The 17,731-nt window shown below is 42.0% G+C and overlaps 2 protein-coding genes and 1 long non-coding RNA gene across 4 annotated transcripts; 2 read left to right on the forward strand and 1 right to left on the reverse strand.

The window, feature by feature from the left end:
• Window positions 1–348: 348 nt before the first annotated feature.
• LOC117745351 (homeobox protein Hox-A2b-like) lies at window positions 349–1,853 on the forward strand. Its single transcript, XM_034553617.1, has 2 exons — window positions 349–683; window positions 1,154–1,853. Exons 1-2 carry the CDS (start codon window positions 349–351, stop codon window positions 1,851–1,853), a joined length of 1,035 nt encoding a protein of 344 aa, XP_034409508.1.
• A 3,405-nt stretch (window positions 1,854–5,258) lies between these two features.
• On the forward strand, window positions 5,259–14,476 carry skap2 (src kinase associated phosphoprotein 2). 2 transcript variants are annotated; one of them, XM_034553491.1, is made up of 12 exons: window positions 5,259–5,393; window positions 5,703–5,808; window positions 5,906–5,931; window positions 6,276–6,374; window positions 7,105–7,185; window positions 7,480–7,563; window positions 7,711–7,838; window positions 8,175–8,238; window positions 8,399–8,521; window positions 8,722–8,796; window positions 10,334–10,446; window positions 14,057–14,476. In XM_034553491.1, the coding sequence occupies exons 1-12, from the start codon at window positions 5,348–5,350 to the stop codon at window positions 14,147–14,149; spliced, it is 1,038 nt and encodes a 345-aa protein (XP_034409382.1). In that variant the 5' UTR covers window positions 5,259–5,347; the 3' UTR covers window positions 14,150–14,476. The 2 variants fall into 2 exon arrangements, with proteins under 2 accessions (XP_034409382.1, XP_034409383.1); XM_034553492.1 differs by having other exon boundaries at window positions 7,714–7,838.
• On the reverse strand, window positions 8,515–10,210 carry LOC117745272. Its single transcript, XR_004611221.1, has 3 exons — window positions 10,106–10,210; window positions 9,889–9,956; window positions 8,515–8,822 (listed from the first exon to the last, which is right to left on the reverse strand). It is a non-coding gene; the product is annotated as an uncharacterized LOC117745272 (long non-coding RNA).
• Window positions 14,477–17,731: the final 3,255 nt, after the last annotated feature.

The following is a 17,731-nucleotide window of genomic DNA, read 5'->3' on the forward strand; positions in this document are numbered from 1 at the left end:
GCGGGGGGGGGGGCGGGGGGGGGGGGGGGGGGGATGTGAGTGGCGAACACACTGACCCCCAAAAATGTGTAAATAAAGCAACCCCTACCCCCGGAATGAGGCGTTACCCCTCCGACTTTCTCGATCAATCACAGGGGACAGTGGCTTCTTTTGATACAAAACCCAAATTGTCATTGGGCAGATGCAATCATGTGACAAGCAGCAGAGTCTAATTCCAACCATGTCTTCACGAAAGCAATAGTTCATTCGCCATACGACTATATCGAGTTTTGTAGTTTATGACAATAAACTGCTTATTGAACTGAATTGGTCTTCAAATCAGGGAGTTTTCTAGACAAGCAGGAGGAGATGAATTACGAATTTGGGCGAGAAAGTGGTTTTATCAACAGCCAGCCGTCGCTCGCAGAGTGCCTGACATCACTCGCCAACCCTGTCGGTGATGCATTTCAAAGTTCATCAATCAAGAGCTCGGAGCTTTCACAGGCGACACTGATTCCTCCTCCTTTCGAGCAGACCATCCCCGGCCTGAACCCGGGCATCCACTCACGCCACAGCCGCTCAAAGCTTCCGCTGGAAGCTGCATCCTTGCCCCCGGAGTACCCGTGGATGAAGGAGAAGAAAAGCATCAAGAGAAATCAGACTGCTGCTGCTGCTGCTGCTGCTGCGACGGCTGACTCCTCGCCATACTTCTCCCCCCAAGGCAAGACGTGATGATTAATAACCTCCATGCAAAAGGCTCCTGGTTGTCTGAGGATTCCCCCAGCGAGGAGCTGCATCCCGGGCCTTTTGCAACGTGGGCGTCCCTTTAAGCCAATATAGGATTTTGATTTAAGCATGCTTAATCTCATCAAGTAACGCACTGACTTGTGATGTAGTGTAAGAGTGTTAATGTTTGACAGTAATGGAGAGTGATAGATTGTTCTTACACGGTCCAGCAGCTGGCATGTTCATTAATCTTCACCCTCCGTCCTGTCCTGTCCACGCAGACCCATCATATTCTGTCTGGGGCCCATAAATCTTCCCAGTCCCGGTGCTTGCTTGCCACAAGTTTCACCCCATGGAGCTTGTTTTTGTGTCAAACACACACGCACACACACATACACACACAACTGTTTGTATTTAATGTGTCTGATTAAAAATATAATCTTTGGTTTATTTGTGTAGGTTCTCCAGAGGTGCCAGAGGTTCCTGTTGGCGGTGGAGGGGCATCCCGGAGGTTGAGGACGGCGTACACCAACACCCAACTTCTGGAGCTGGAGAAGGAGTTTCATTTTAACAAATACCTGTGCAGACCGAGGCGAGTGGAAATAGCTTGTCTGCTGGATTTAACAGAGAAGCAGGTGAAAGTGTGGTTTCAGAACAGGAGGATGAAGCACAAGCGGCAGACCCACTGCAAGGAGAACCGGGACAGTGAGGGGAAATACACGTGTCTGGACGACGGGCCGGAGGATGAGTTTGAGCATGCGGCGGACAGCAGCGCGGCCGGGACGCTCCTGGAGAGGGACAGCTACTTCCACCAAAATACCTTAACTTCACAACAGTGTCACAACTGCCACAATGGAGAGAACCAAAGCCCGACGGTTACGCCTTTGAACAGCAATGAGAAAAATCTGAAACATTTCCCCAACCCGGCACCCACTGTTCCCATCTGCGTGTCAACAATAGGCCCGGACAATGATCATTCCCCGGGCCTGGACGTGTCTTTGCAGGATTTCCACGTTTTCTCTTCCTCCTCCTCTTTCTCACCAAGTTGGTCAGATTCGGCACAAAGTCCCCTGTCGTTATCATCCGAAACATTTGACCTCTTCTCAGAAACACTCACAACAATCGACCTGCAAAACTTGAGCTACTGAAATATTGCAACATGTTTTATTTGAATTCAGACACTTGTGTGCAGTTTTGGTACTAAGCTTTAGCGTTAATATATCTCATAAATAAGGTAAGTTAAAGCAAAAACAACACAGCTATTTATCATGGACAGCAAGAGGAGAGTTTAGTTTTATGGATTCGACTATAACTGAGCATAATATTTTTCTTCAAATAAAGCTTTACATTGATCGGAAACAGCAGCGCTATTGTCTTATTTCACTGTGAGAAAGTTAAACATAAACATACATATTTAAAAATATCGGCGGCCAAGGGATAACTTAATTATTGTCATGCATAATTCATAATTCATAACGCTGAATATAGTTTATCACATTATTCACATAAGGACACTATAAACTGTTTAATTAAAAGCCACAGGATATTTTCAGAATTATATTCTGATGTTGTGAGGAAACTATTGATTTTATAATCTCAAACTTCCTCAAACAAATAGCAAGTGACCATGAGCACTATGGAATACAAATGCAAGTGAAATAAGTTGCAGCCCGCAGTTTTTTAAAAATGTAGTTCATTTTCATATAGATTTAGTTGAAATCTATTTATTTTTCAACGTGACCATGCTTCTAGTATACAAACCTCGGTGATTTATCTGACGAGAAAAAGGCAGATTCATTGCCCCCTCATGTTGAAACCCAGAAAAAGAACCACATTGAGTTGCAGGAGTCCCAGGCCAAAAGCTGTGACTTTTCTTGGCTCTCTAATTAAAAATTTTATTGCCTATAAAACTCACAGCACTGATGGTGCTTGTTTATAGCCCGATCCAGTGTAATACAATAGTTTTAGAATCGCGCTTTATACACCATTGTGTTTTTTCAAAACTTTTTTATCAAATTATATCCGGTTAATTCAATAAATACTTTTTTCCTAATTAGGTTGCAATTTGAATTAACATTGTTCTGCCCGTAAAACAGTAGCAAACACATACAGATACGCATAATTAATGTATAATTTGTTTTAATGAAGGTAAATGTGTGTTAACATGGTCCAAATTGACTCCGTGTCAGGAATCCCTCACACCCACCATGAGCCTCGGCTCGATAAAGCGCACATCACAGTCGCTGTTTTTTAAATTAGGATACTGATATTAAATCTTTAGGGGAATTGGTCGATGAAAAGTCAGAGATTGTTCCAGGAATCACAAGATTAACAATCACGCTGATCAATTATTCTGACCACAGTCTGCAGGCGACGTGATTCATAGCTCCGTATATCTCAGGATTGTGCGGTTGGAATTAGAGCCTCGCAGCAATAATTAAAAAGATGAGGCGAGGTGGTGAACTACTATTTCTACTGAGATACGGTACTAAGTGATGGCTAATTGTGAACCTTTTTTAAAATATAGGACAAGTCTCGAAGGCCCAGGAGGCAGAGAGAAAGTCCGATTTGGTTAGTTACTGAGCTCATTTTAAATAGTGTCAGCATGTCAGTGTCTACAGAGTCTACAGGAGATTAAAAAAATGCAGTCCACAAAAATTAAAAAAATGCAGTCCACTTATTCCTGAGCACACTCTGCTAGTCTCTTTTAAATAAAACATGGGATACACCATGCTGTACCACATTTTCCACATTCTACAACTCATTGCATTAATCATCACATTCATTAATTTTATTATCTAATTTCTTTATTATGTATAATTATATGAAAGAGTTAAGTGACTTTGAGCAACTTGATCATCCAGTGATTCATAAACATGCAATGAGTGATAAAAGGAAAAGAACCAATTGCAAGGAGGAGATGATGCTTTATGGGAAATAGGAAACAACACTGCCATCAGATCCCTAACCCTCTCCACACACACACACACACACACACGCACACACACACACACACACACACACACACACACACACACACACACACACACACACACACACACACACACACACACACACACACACACACACACACACGGGTCAAAGGTCAAGCTGGCTCTCCTTTCCTCTCCAAGCTGGGAGGAACTACTGCCAGGTCAGGAGGGGGTCAGGTTTTGAATGACCTCTGAGGATTTGTGGCTCATAAAGAATGTACCGGTTACTCTGATAACTCGGAACAGGAAGTTATGTGTGTGCAGAAACAATAATATTCATGCAGAATATGATCTTAGCTGAGGAACGCAATCATACATTTCATGACAATGACACACAGATTTAAAGTGCTGTTGATCCTTTTCTCAGGACTATTCTGAATAAACACCCATAGCATGTTCACACTCAACCAAAGTATATAGGACGGAAAAGTAAAAGTACATCACGTTTTTTCTTCATGAACTATCTTTGGATTTCAATCATCAAACCAACTTTTCCTCTCTGACAATTAAGAAGGACAGCAGATAGACAATTACAAATCAATATTGTGTGGGTGTGAATCCCAATGCTGGTCTAAAACTGGAGTAAATAAAGGAGAAGAGTGTGTGTGCGTGTGTGTGTATGTGTGTGTGTGTGTGTGCGTGTGCGTGTGCGTGTATATGTGTGTGTATATGTGTGTGTGTGTGTATGCGTGTGTGTGCGTGAGTGTGTGTGTGGCAGCACTGACAAACACGTCCACCACCTGCAGCTAAAGTACGAGCTAAAGCTTTTCACACAGCCCCTCCAGAGCTGCACTGACATGTCTGTCTCATTTCTCCACAACAGGCGATACAGTTCAAAGGCTCAGTTTAAAACCTGGATTGGGTGATTCTTCCTGTCAAAAGATGAGTCGTGAATGACTGACACCTTTATAAACAATATGACAACCGGCTGCGTTCACTGAATACACAGCTGAGTTATTTTATTTTACTTGTACTGGTGCATTGATTGCATCAGACAGGAAGGGAACATTCTGTTGGTCATTGATTGTACAATAAATAGATACTGATTACAAACGGACTCACAAAAGAGATGCAAACGATGCACATATTTAAAATGTGCAGGAATAAACCAGTGTAGCAGAATTGGCAACGGTTCTTTCAAACATCCACGTTGCTCAATGGCGAAGAAGAACTGTCAGAGAAACCTGCAGAACAGTAATTGCCGAAGCCTATTAATGATCCCTGTTTTGATTTACAATGTTAACATATTCATAAATCCAAAGTGCATGCATCCTTTTTAAAAAGACACTGCCAATGTGTCCAGTGAGTCAGTCACGGACGTAAGTGCCAGATAAATATGATCTGGAATCAATCAAAAATATGATCATGCGTTTTCCGCTGACTTTATTAGTCTGTAAAGACTCGTTGCTCCATTAAAGCATCAACTCCCCGTCAACAGTAGCAGACACAAACATAAATATATATATATGTATACACACAAAAGCTGATAGACTAATAAACCCACGTGTGCATGTTGAATACCAGGCCGTTTTCAGTGCGGAACTGTGTGGTCAGTTATAAATAATCAACGGATTAACTTCCGTGTCCGTGAACTCATCGTTGCTTCCGTGTCGCGTGAAGTTCCCCTCGCCGGACGGTCCACTGAACACATGACGATGCGTGCGATTCCCGAGGAATTCACGACGCTACTTTCAGGTAAAAACCTTCATAACATAATGTGTATTCGCCCACGCCGGTTGTTTCCCTCGTGCTGCGGGGGCTCGTGTCACAAAGTCAGAGACCGTTTTGTAAAAAAGAGGAAGCGCAGACTTAGTATGGAGGACTAGTTTTTTAGTTGGATGTGAACTGCTTCCGTCCACTTCAGAACTGGTGCTTTTCCATTCATGCTGATGAATATCAAACAATACGCCAAAGCATGCGAACTGCCGGAGTATGATCTCCAGCAGTACTGGGCCTGATTGTATGAATGTTTCACCTGGTGGTGTTTTTTTTTTTTGCTCCTAGACCTAGAATATTTTCTCTGTGATGGATTAAAAGGGGAACATCTAAGCAAGAAGGCAAAAGAGAAGAAGGATGCCTTCATCAAGCGGATTAAAGAGGTCAAGTTGGGGTAGGTTGTCTGTTTGCATATTCATCAGATATTGGTTTTAAAGATGCTAATGCCAAACGTGAAAGTTGTTAACAGCCATTTACTGTTTCCCCAACAGTTTCCCACACGATTTCAAGGACAAAAGTGAGTGTTTGTCTTACACTTAACTTAATATACCAGTGGTTCCCAAACTGGGGGTCGGGACCCACACACGAGGTCGCAGCATGAATCTAAGGAGTCACACGATGAGGCAAATGTATTTTATCAGGACAAACCCCTTGAAACGTGTAATCTAATTTTCAAAGACATGTCTCTATTATTTGCTTGTGAAATACTGTAGTGTGCTTTTAACCCGGTCTGAAAAGGGAAAATCACTCTTCAAATAAAATGCTCACACCTCATAGAATCGCACAACAAGTCGGGACCCACTCTATTACAATATAGCATGCACCGTAACTACATTTTACTGCACTTTTTGTGCACTCGAGGTGGAGATGACTCCGATGATGACGAGGAAGTGGACAGCAACAACGATGGAGGGTCGCTGCAGTCGGAGCGCGCAGACAAGGATGAAGAGGCGTTTGAAGGTAAGCCACCAGGACTTGACAGACATCCAAAAGTGGACTATAACAAGCTTTGGATTTCAATTATTAAAATTGCATCTCGGCATGAACATATACAAATCTTTGGGTCTACTCCTTGGAGAAAGTGACTTTGAGTGGCACAATGAGAGAGGCATTCCAACTGTAACTTAGCAACATACTTGGGAAGCAATTTGGGGGCCACAACAGCTACTCCCACCACCTCTTTCACCCCAGCGCTTTGACAGCTAGAGCGTGCTTTATGGTTCTCAGCCACGATCTGGGGACTGAACATGGTGGTAGTTTGAGCAAACACATGCCTCGATATACAGTAGCTTTAACCTTGTATGCTCCATCGTGGAAATATACAAGATTTTGTGTTTACTTGGATAACTAGTGTATCAGGGAAGTCCTTGTGAAGTGGCTATTAGGGGTCTGGAGTTTATGGGCGGCAAGCAGCTGCCAGTTTTATGGCTGCTCTTTCACACAAAGCAACTCTGACACAGCAGTTGAACATTTGCATTGAAGTTGCATGCTGCAAGAGGAATGTCCTCCAGTGAGAAGCAAAATATTGCTTGGTGAAGCTTCCATAGCTTTTACTACTTATTTAAACATCAGTCACACATATACCTATACCTAACACGGGACGTTAGTCAGAAACCCATCTGTTAATGTTCAAACATTTTAAAACAAATTCAATTTTCACTTTTATGTATTAAACACTTCTCCTCCCCAGGTGCTCATCAGTCCCCACCTGTGGCGGCTCAGGACCTGACGTCTGTCTTTAAAGCGGGATACCTTGAGAAGCGTAGAAAGGGTGGGTGCTTTAATGAGGAGATGCATAATGGTAACGATGTCGCACACTTAAATTCATTTAAAAAAACAGATTGATGTTTTGCTTTTACTTTTCAAGGCCTACTTCAAGGATGTGAACAAAACGCAGGCTATTAACTGTAAAGACAAAAATATCAGCTCCACTACAACTAGGATATCACATGCTCTAACAACCAGAATCCCTTTGACATACACACAGCTCTGATTGCCCCCTAAATAAACCAGAAAATGATCCATCTATTCTATGTTGAGATTATTGTTGGTTTTCCTTCCTCAGATCACAGTTTTTTTGGCACAGAGTGGCAGAAGAGATGGTGCGCTCTAAGTCATCATACCTTCTACTATTATGGCAACGAAAAAGGTGCCTCCATTTTCTTTTTTTTTTTCTATTATGAGTCACAGTATACTGTTTGAGAAATTTAAAGTGGATGGACATTTGGCATTCTGCTTTTGAAAGTGACATTGCAGTTATATCTGAACCATTAATGATGTTTTATTTCCCTGTAAGCAGACAAGCAGCAGAAGGGGGAGTTCAGTATCGATGGGTACACTGTCAAAATGAACAGCACCTTACGAAAAGACTCCAAGAGAGACTGCTGCTTTGAAATAACGGCTCCAGACAAGCGAGTCTATCAGGTGCGCTCGTGTCTTGGTGATGATTTGAGTCAGAAAAACTAATGTGGGCTTGAGATGTACCATGTTTAAAACCTGGCAAGGCATGTGTGTACGTGAATTTCATTAAGTCGTTAGTTAAAAAAACCTATTCATTCATTTGACACTGCTGCCTTTGCAATGGCTCAACCTGACATGCATATTTAAAAAGTCTAAATGAGTGTTTCTAACATTCAGGCTCTTCCATGCGGAACATTTTACTATGCATAAATGCAGTATTATTTGTTTATGTTAATTAATATATGTAGAACTGCATATTGCACTGACTGCAGTTCTCATTTCTCTTCTCTTTCATCATAGTTCTGTGCGTCATCGCTGAGAGAGGCGGAGGAATGGGTGAAACAGATAGACTTTGTCTTGAGAGGTTTGAACTGTTTCAATCATCAGGTTTTTTATGCTCTACGTTTAGAAACATTGGTTTCTTCATGAATTAAAAAAAAAAACCAAAAAACTATCACTATTTCCATCAAGTACAGTGTACTTGTACAAGAGTTTTTGTCAAATGTACTACTTCTTGTTTGTAGATATGACGGGCATCATCCCAGAAGATGAAGAGGAGGACCAGGAAGTGTACGACGATGTTGGACCCATAGAAGATGTAGTTGAGTCTGAGCTGATCGACGAAGACATCTATGAAGAGCTCCCAGGTCCGACCACACGTTGGATCATGTGATGACCTCTGTTGTCCTTCAGAACATAGACAAATTGCATGCCTCTTTCATATTGTTTTAATAATGTTTTTCAAAGGGTTAATTTTATGCCAGTGCACTCTTCTCTGCGACAGGTAATCATAACCCTTAAACATAGCACACACTCATGCATAAATACATTTGTCTTGTTTCTCCAGAGGAGGACACGCCCACTCCAGCAAAGCCTCCTCCAAAGTTGGAGCCAGCCAGCAAACCTGCTTCTCCTGCTTCAGGTAAAGCACAGCCACGTGTGTTTGTTCTGCACAGAGGAGTGAAATGTTTAGTTTGTGAATTAGAGTCTAGTAACTTTCACCACATATGCTCAAGTGTGGAACTGTGATCAACAAATTAACATTCTGGCACTTATAATTCAACCTTCTAAGCTGCAGTTAGAGGAAGAAGTGACTTTTAAAGAGGAAGTTTCTGTGAACGTTAACTCAATGCTGGAAATAACTGTTGGCCGAATTGGCCAACTTCCTTTAGCAATTAGTGACGTATTAAAGTTGTGCAAAAATGGCATACCGTCTCTATCTACTTTATCTATTTAAACTTTCCCACAACATTAACACATCCAAAGGGTTGCCTAGAAACCTAAAATGGTCCCAATTCGGATCAATAAATAGTCTGAGACCTGGAAACATTAACAATCAAGAACCTAGCTGCTACTTACTAATTGTGTACAGCCTACTATAATGTTATATTTCTCGTTTCAATTAGTAAAACAAAAAAATCCTTTTTATTTCATAGTAACATAAAAGGATGAAATACATCTGCGGTGCAAAGACAAACAACCAATAATACAACAATACAGCTGCAGCTAATAATTTGTTGTCATTATCGATAAATAAATTTATCTACGAAATGTAAAAAGTAAATCACAATTAACAAAAGGTGACATCCTTGAATGAGTTGTTTTGTCTGACCAACAGTCCCAGTAATTGATATCATACCGAGAAAAGTAGTAAATCCTCACAATAGAAAGGCAATACGTTTTTGCTTTAAAAAATGTCTTGACGAATCGTTTGCAGATTTAATTTTCTGTCAATCAACTAATCATCTTTACAATGTCACAACTAATTATTCCAGACATGGACAACGCTTACAATTGTTATATTTTCAGAGGTGTTCCTGGAATGTTTAAGGCTAAGAATGAAAGCTGGGACACGGTCTTGAGCTCTGCAGGCACACGCGCATCGTAACTGGAGCTGATGATGGAGGGTTACACTTGACTGGATGGTGGCAGTATAACGTTAATAAAAACAAAGCATTGGTTTATGGTCTTTTATATAACATCCTTTAAATGATTGCAGACTGGTAATCCTCACCCGTAAAGTAGGCTGCTGTGGCTCACTCCTCGATGAATTCATCCTCATGTTCTACAATCGTGCGCCAGCTAATGAGCCAAGTGTAGAACAGATTTGACTGCGTGAACGCGATTTACCCCAAAGAAATGACGCATTATGAAGCCTTGACATCTCCTCTTTTAACCCTACATGGGAATGTTTTGTCTTCATCTAAAGTTTTTGTAGTCTGCAAACTTACTGTTTTAAAGGTACTTCATTGTGTCCCTTTGCCAGTGTGAACATACTCAATGCCTAGTACATGAACATGGCATAGAGCTACTGTCTGCCTCCACTTCTAATTTAGGCTCTCCACTGCCTCCTGTTGGATGTGCACACAAACAAGCACTGCTGTGTCTGACATGTGCACGTATTGTTGTCACTCTCAGTAGAAAATACAGCACCTAATCTCTTCCCCTTTTCCATGCAGTTGATAAAAGCACAGACTACCCCAACTTCTACCAGGGCCTATGGGACTGTGCAGGGGACCACCCAGATGAGTTGTCCTTCAAGCGTGGAGATGCCATCTACATACTGAGCAAGGTATGGTCAGAGGTAACACATTGATTTGTCCCATGATGAGATGTAACCAGGATGAAATCAATGTTATGAGATGGGGTTAGTGGTTCTACTGGCCTCAAGACCACCTAAGTGAGTTATTTCTAGGCCCTCAGAGGAACCGACTGTTCATATCCTTTACTGGCAGCCCCTGGCCTACCGCCTGGAGGTGGACAGCTGACGGTGAGAGGCGCAAGGTTCTCTCTCTCACAGTGATGGGGATTAGTTGTGTCACAACGGAAACTGTTTTAGTGCTGCTGGCGGAGGCTGAGCTTAGCTGGCACACAGCGCCATTCCATCACTTCCATCTGCACTGTTTCAGCACGCTGCCGCCGCTGCCGTGCCAGGCGGTGAGCAGCCTTCAGCCCACACACCTCTCAGACGTCTCTCGCACCTCGCCAAATAGGAATGTGTGTTCTCCAGGCTCAGTCCGCCACTTTATTTCAGAGCAGGTGAGGACGTGTAGTGGACGCACAATTTCCGAGGCTTGTCGGCTGGCTGCGGGCGCCAGGTATTGAGAACTATATATTATGTAACTAAACAGGAGTCCTTTTGTGCTTAACTGGTTTATTTGAAACTGGAATTAGATTTTGATGTGATACATTTAACAAGCTTGTTTTTGAACATTGCACTGCAAATAAGTCAAGGCATTTAATATTTTTCAGATGCATGTACACCTTGGGGGTTTGTGTGAAATGTGCACCACTGGCTATATTTCCTGTCTGGTTTGTTTTCTATGAAGCATGAAGTCAACTGAGACATATACTGTTGTCAGTTGGCCAGGTCCTTTGCCAAATTCAAGTCTGCCATCTAGTGGTATATAAAAGCCATGACGATTTAAAAATCGTGACTAATATAATAATTTTTATGTAAAAACCTGAATTAGAATTTCGACCAATAATTAATTTGTATTTTTCAGTCTGGAGCATGTGGCGTAGTCTGTAAGAACACAATATTTTCATTATTGATTCTTCTTCTGATTTATCTGGTCTATAAAATGTCAGAAAGAAGTGGAAAATACTCGCCAACATTTAAATGCCACAGCGTGAACTGACATCTTGTAACATATTGTCAGCCCATCTGTACAAAATCAAAATTTAAGGCGTAACATTTTCACATTCAAGAAATGCAGATGTTTAGCATTTTTGTTTGATGAATGACTTGAGCAAATATAATGGATGATCAAAATTGTTACTCTTTTGTTGACCAGTGACTTGATTAATTGATTCGGCACTAATTGCAGGGAACAAATGCACAAAGCAGACAGACACCATCAATACTCATCGGCCAAATGCCTGTTTATGACTCCTTCTTCGTGTGTGGAAAAGGACCAAGAATCAAGTTGCCTTTTCACTCAGACTGGGAGTGCCATTAGCTGAAACCTTGGTGTTGGGGGTTGTGGCCTGCTGCGGGGGCAATGACCATAAAACCTGTCTGGACTGCAGCAGCCAGCTGCAGCTCAAGGGACAGTTGACTCCTTTCCCCCCCCACACCCCCGGTCGCTCCCCATTCTCCTTTCCCCTCTACCCTGTGTCCCTCCCCCATTCCAGAGGCCAGCAATAGCTGTAGTGTTACAGCTGCGAGACCCCCCAGTCGGGACCTGGGTGTTGTCCGACTCTGCTGCACCACCCCCTCGTCCCTCCCCAAGTCACAGCACATAAAACAAATCAAGAGATGTAACATCTCACTTCAAGGAAGTGGCGAGATGGGTCGATTAAAAAAAGTAGACTCTGTCCGAACATGTTTCTTTCTCGTTATCGTGCCTGCACATCTTTTCACCTCATCCCTTGTTTTACAGTTTGTGCTTATAAACTGATGCATCAGCTGTAGAGTGTTTCATTTGGCACACGTAACTACATTATGGGATGGTCACGTTTTGTATCAATGTGTGCTTTGTCAGTGTGTAGTATCATTAGTCTTCCACAGCTCCGTGTGCATGTTCTCATGCGGTGTGCCGCACTCACTCGAGCATAACTTATTTGTCAGGCAGAACTACACAATGAGGTGTTGCGTTTGTTCAAAGACAAACTGCAGGAAGTCATAACGTGCACTCACACCCTCGCTCTCTTACACACACACACACACACACACACACACACACACACACACACACACACACACACACACACACACACACACGCCTCATGTCAATCTGCTATATTATCCCACGGGGGCTTGTGAAATGTCATTTTAATCATGAGACTCATTCATTATTTGTTTCTTATGATGTTTGATTTGCTGTTAATAATTTAGATCTACTAAATAACTTTTTACTGTATTCATGTCCTGTGAATAAATATTTGACATGGACAGTAAGTCAAGTGCCTTTTTATCTGGCGTGATAAATGGGCCATCTCAAGACAACGGTCAGTGCTAGCCATAACTATTTTTATTGTAATGTACTTGTGTCTAATACTACCATAAGATCACTTACATCCATTACTCTCTCCTGGGAATAACTGGACACAGATGTGGTCCCTCATCGTGCCTGAGTTTTGGCATAGATTTGAAACACTGTGCAGGTTCCTCTTCCTTCAACCTTGTTAGTACATGAGCGCCGGTGTTGATTCATGGGACGACTTTGATGTGAGGTCAGGCTCTTGGCCAGAGGGGGAGAGAGGGGGAGAGGGGTATTCTCTTCTTGTGTCAGATCTCATCTCACATTGTGCCCCTCACATTTCAGCATGCTGACAGCCATTTGGAGCCATTACTTGTCGTGCTTTGACATATTTATGTGTGATGTGCTCCGTGCACATGGGGTTTTGTGTGGAGCAGGAGGATGTGTGTGCAGTCTCAACAGTGACGGTGCAGAGGCAGGACAGGGAACGGGAGACGGAAAGTTGTTGATGCGATGTAGGTGTTGCTTTGGAGGTGGGAGTGAAAAATAAACAAAGAAGATTTTGTAAATGGACAACTGTGTATGCTGTTAAGGAAAGTACTTGCAGCCAATGACGGCCAATAGTGGTGAGCTGACGGGGGAATGAGAGCAGGGAGAGATGGGACATGGCGTGCAAACAAAGGTCCCTGCCGGACACACACCGGGGACGTTGTGGGTCACGGTTGGCATCCTACCTATATGCCTCCAGGGCGCCATATCCTTCCTATGCATCTTTATCTGTTAAACATACTTTCAGTCTCAATGCTCCCAAAGTAACATGGCTGCTCTATGTACCTTTTCCATCAGACAACATGTTATAAACCCTCAACTCTGTTTTACTTTATCAAAGTGTTTGCTGCTCAGTGACAACTACATGACTTCAAATGATGGCTGCCCCCTTGTAGTGGATTAGTCAACTTATTGATTGTTTTGGTCTACTAAGATTTCTTTCATTAACTAGTCATTTTTAATGCTTTTTTTTTTTTTTTATTCCGAGGGATTTGTTTTTCTTTCAAGCTTTAAAGTAGTGCTTTTTTTTTGTGCTTCATTCTGAAGAAACTCTATTTTAAAGCTATGTCAATGAAATCAACTAATCGACTACTGTATAAGATCGTACGAGTGTTAGTCGACTAAGAGTGTCTTCAGTTGAGGACAGACATAAGTGATAAGGTGATGTGGACTCACTCTGATCATCTTCTCCACTCGGTCCCGTTTCAGGAGTACCAGGGCTTTGGCTGGTGGGTCGGAGAGAAGAATGGAACGATAGGAATCGTCCCCAAAGACTTCCTGCTGGAGCTGTACGCGCTTTAGGTTCTCCTCATGCAAGGTGCTCAGACCTCATGACTGCAGAGAACACAGCTCTAACACTTGTAGGATCAAAATGTAAATCTGTAGTTAATCCACTTTACTTTAACTGGTACATTGTCATTTCCAGGATTATTCCCTCCCATATAAACTGTAGGAGACTGATTGGATGAAAAGGGTATTTTTCTACAATATCTACATGTTGCACCGCCCGTTTGTATTTATTTCCTATCTAAGATACTGTTTTTCCACACAATTTCATGCACTGCTTTTGGCAAATTTGATATTTGCAAATGGTGAGATTAATAAAGATTAAACGCATCTGTTGTTTCAGAGCATTTTTACAATGTATTACTTAACCTGCGACTTAAGCCACAAGGTGGCAAAAGGTCTTCTCAAAGGTCAATGATTACTCCCTCTGGAACAGAGATGCTCAAGGCAGAAATGCCGTAAACATGTTTTCTTCTTTTGTTTCCTCAGGACACAAGTTTTGAAATGATGTTTGCAGAATGATCAGCAGAAATTAATTTAAAAAACAATGCAAAGGAGATTTGTCAATGTATTCTCTGGGGGAAATAAACTATTTACATGCGTAGACATAAGGAATAAGTGCATTTATCAATAATATTTCATCCAATGGAATCACAATATCTTCCCTTTTCTAATTCTCATTCTCAGTTAACAATATCAAATCCTGCATGCATACCAAACATATGTACATAACTTCCTGGATAAATGAAAAAAAAAGTTATTTATTTGTAAAAAATAGTTTATTCATCTGTTCAGCACTTTTGTTCCAAGCTTCAAGGGGACAGGTTTTCTTTTTTTATGACACCTGAGAGACCTTGCCGGGCAGAGGATCACAGCGAGCAGATGGTTAGCTGTGCTGATGTACACTAATAAGACAGCCACCCACACACATAGTAGGGATGCCTATCACCCTCTGAGGGGCTGTTTGACAGCAGGCGAGGTGGCGTTGGCTAGGCAAACCCCCTCTGAGGTTACATGCATACTGTACATATCTTTTCACAGCCTCGTCACTGAAATGCCAACGTTTTACAACCATTGTATCTATCGGGGAAGTCCGCTCCTTTTTAAGGTTTCTTTAGACAAAAGGGGCCATATCAAGGTTTTCTCAAGGTTGCAAGAAAATGGGAAGGAAAATGTGTTCATTAACCAATAACTCAGTGTATGTTTCTTTCCCTCTTCCCACTATTTTTCCCTGCTCCTGTCTCTCCGTTTTGTGCCTGTTGAGTGATGAGCTCGTCCTCCGTCCGCTGGGTGACATTCAAAGCCAACATAAATCCTGCTCTTTACGGTACAGTGCAGCGATAAAGCTTCTCTGCTAATTACAGATGTAATGAATTACCATAATTAGTTATCGAATATACTACATTGAATATGGAATATGCATTTTAGGGGAGGAATAGGGATGTCGCGAAACACTGTGATATTCAGAGTGGAAATCAAGAAGATGGCAACGTTATTCCATTATTTAGGCAGATTATTTAACACTTAAAACATGTTTTCAGTTGAGTTACTGTTTTAATACATAAACACAACTATTTCTTTACTGCTTGGTATTTCCCCCGAAGAGTCCTCCTTTTAATGTTCGGCTATGGGTTAGGTTGCTAAAGGCAAGTAAGGCTAAATATTGCCTCTCATTTTAATGTGCCAATAAAGGATTTCCTTAATGGATGTCAACTACACCCCCATCCCCCTCAGTTAGATTTGGACAGCCATATCTGCAAAATATACAGGTTCTTTTATTGCAATTTAACATCAAGATATAATGTTTCATAGATAAATGCCATCATGTAATTAATCTAGTGAGCACTAAATTACACTAATGATGCCAGAATATCTCTAATTAATACAAGCAACCATAAAGATACACTTTTAACCGGTCAAATATATATAGATTGAGCTGCTGAGTAATAATAAATAACATTTGATTTGCTGAGAAAGATGCTGGAAATATAACACAGCATTTCCCTTCAGGACAGAATACATTCATAGTAATAGGCTATTTAGACCATGTATACTTATTCTTACACAGCCAATTAGAATCTATACTTAAAATAACCAATATTCCTATACGTTTGTTAATGTGTGCCTTGTGGGTACACAACTCAGGACATTATGGCTACACTACCGTGTTGAGTATTATCATGTGCTATCACCATTTCATACCGTCACCTCTGGGGTTGGTGAGAAGGCTAAAGACTTGATCTATACCACTTTAGAGAGGTAATCTTGATCAAGCTGTCAGCTGTTTCTGCTGCTCTTTAACCGGGTCTTTCAGCCGTAGATCACAGCACAGCTTCATGTAGAGTTTCTGTCAGGGATAACACTGCCTTATTTATGTGGTATCCACTGGCATTTTGCAGGAAATGTATTACCTCTCCAACTTGCCCTGTGTCAGCATTCCATTAAATGGTCTAAATCTTAAAATCTGATATAGACACTTTTTAAATGCAAGTCACTCTTAATTGAGGTCAGTTTCTGTTAGCATAACTCATGGCAGCTGACAAATGAAGGTTTCCTCTGCTGGCTTTTGACATTGTGAGAAGAAGAAATGGTGTATTTAAAGTGAAAGCTAACGAACATCATGACAGCCTGCTCTGAAAATTCATATTTCTGGAATTTGAGGCTGCCTTTCAGTGATTTTTCAATATATAATGTGTAATATTACGACCTGAAAACCAGGGTTAGTGGCAGGCCAGTAAATATGGGTCTAGACAGGTCATTTATTACAACCACCACACCCACCTCTCTCACAGGTCTGCTCTGGCTTCTTGTTAATTGACCTCTGCAAGTTGCAGCCAGTAATGTCTCTGCAGCTGGATGGGAGACACAAGAGGCTCCAAGTCCAGTTTCTGGCCTTAAAGAACATCACCATCCCCCAAGAAGATGATAAGTTAAACACTATCATGTCACAGCCAGTACTTTAGTTTGATGAAACTGTTGTTGTCGCCTCTCACTTACTGGCTGCGTCACTGCTCCAAACAGGTCTCATGTCTCAGAGTGTGGGGTCGGCAGCCCAGGCTGTCACAGGCTGGGTAGAGCTATTTGTGCTGACATGTCATTCAGGATAAATCTGACTTATCAAAGTGACAGGTGTTTGTCCACCTGCTATAAACATGTCCCACGCCCTCGCTCCTGCTCTCCTCACAGATTATTTACAAGGCTTCAGCCTCTGTACTCCGGCCCTGTTTACTCTCTGGCTGTGGCTCTAATATCAGGTCAGCGGTCTGCCACTGATTTACTCTTAGTAGTGAGTAGTAACGACCCTGGATGGTCTGGGAGGATAGTTTGTAATCAGAGGAGGTCAGAGATGCTCTAACTGTAATTACAGCCCTTTCCACACTGTACCTCTTACACCTCTCTGCAGCTGACTGCCTGCCAATCCAGTGAAAGCTGATCACTACATGGTTGTCCCCACATTCAGGTCCCTGAGCCAGATCTAATTTAGGGCCCATGCCAAGGTACGCCAGGAGCATGGGTACAGAGTGACCAGGCTGATGGGATGGACAGGATATGATGATTATCACGGTTACATTGACAACACCAATGCTCAGTATTATT

The sequence above is a fragment of the Cyclopterus lumpus genome, chromosome 16, assembly GCF_009769545.1.
Source record: "Cyclopterus lumpus isolate fCycLum1 chromosome 16, fCycLum1.pri, whole genome shotgun sequence".
In the NCBI taxonomy this organism is placed as follows: domain Eukaryota; kingdom Metazoa; phylum Chordata; class Actinopteri; order Perciformes; family Cyclopteridae; genus Cyclopterus; species Cyclopterus lumpus.

Excerpts from the sequence above, each read along its gene's own strand:
- LOC117745351 (XM_034553617.1), top strand. The coding sequence starts at position 349 with ATGAATTACGAATTTGGGCGAGAAAGTGGTTTTATCAACAGCCAGCCG. Across the intron at positions 684-1,153 it reads GCGACGGCTGACTCCTCGCC|TATTTGTGTAGGTTCTCCAG; the intron begins ATACTTCTCCCC and ends TAATCTTTGGTT.
- skap2 (XM_034553491.1), top strand. The coding sequence starts at position 5,348 with ATGACGATGCGTGCGATTCCCGAGGAATTCACGACGCTACTTTCAG. Across the intron at positions 8,797-10,333 it reads ACCTGCTTCTCCTGCTTCAG|TTGATAAAAGCACAGACTAC; the intron begins GTAAAGCACAGC and ends TTTTCCATGCAG. Across the intron at positions 10,447-14,056 it reads CCATCTACATACTGAGCAAG|GAGTACCAGGGCTTTGGCTG; the intron begins GTATGGTCAGAG and ends GTCCCGTTTCAG.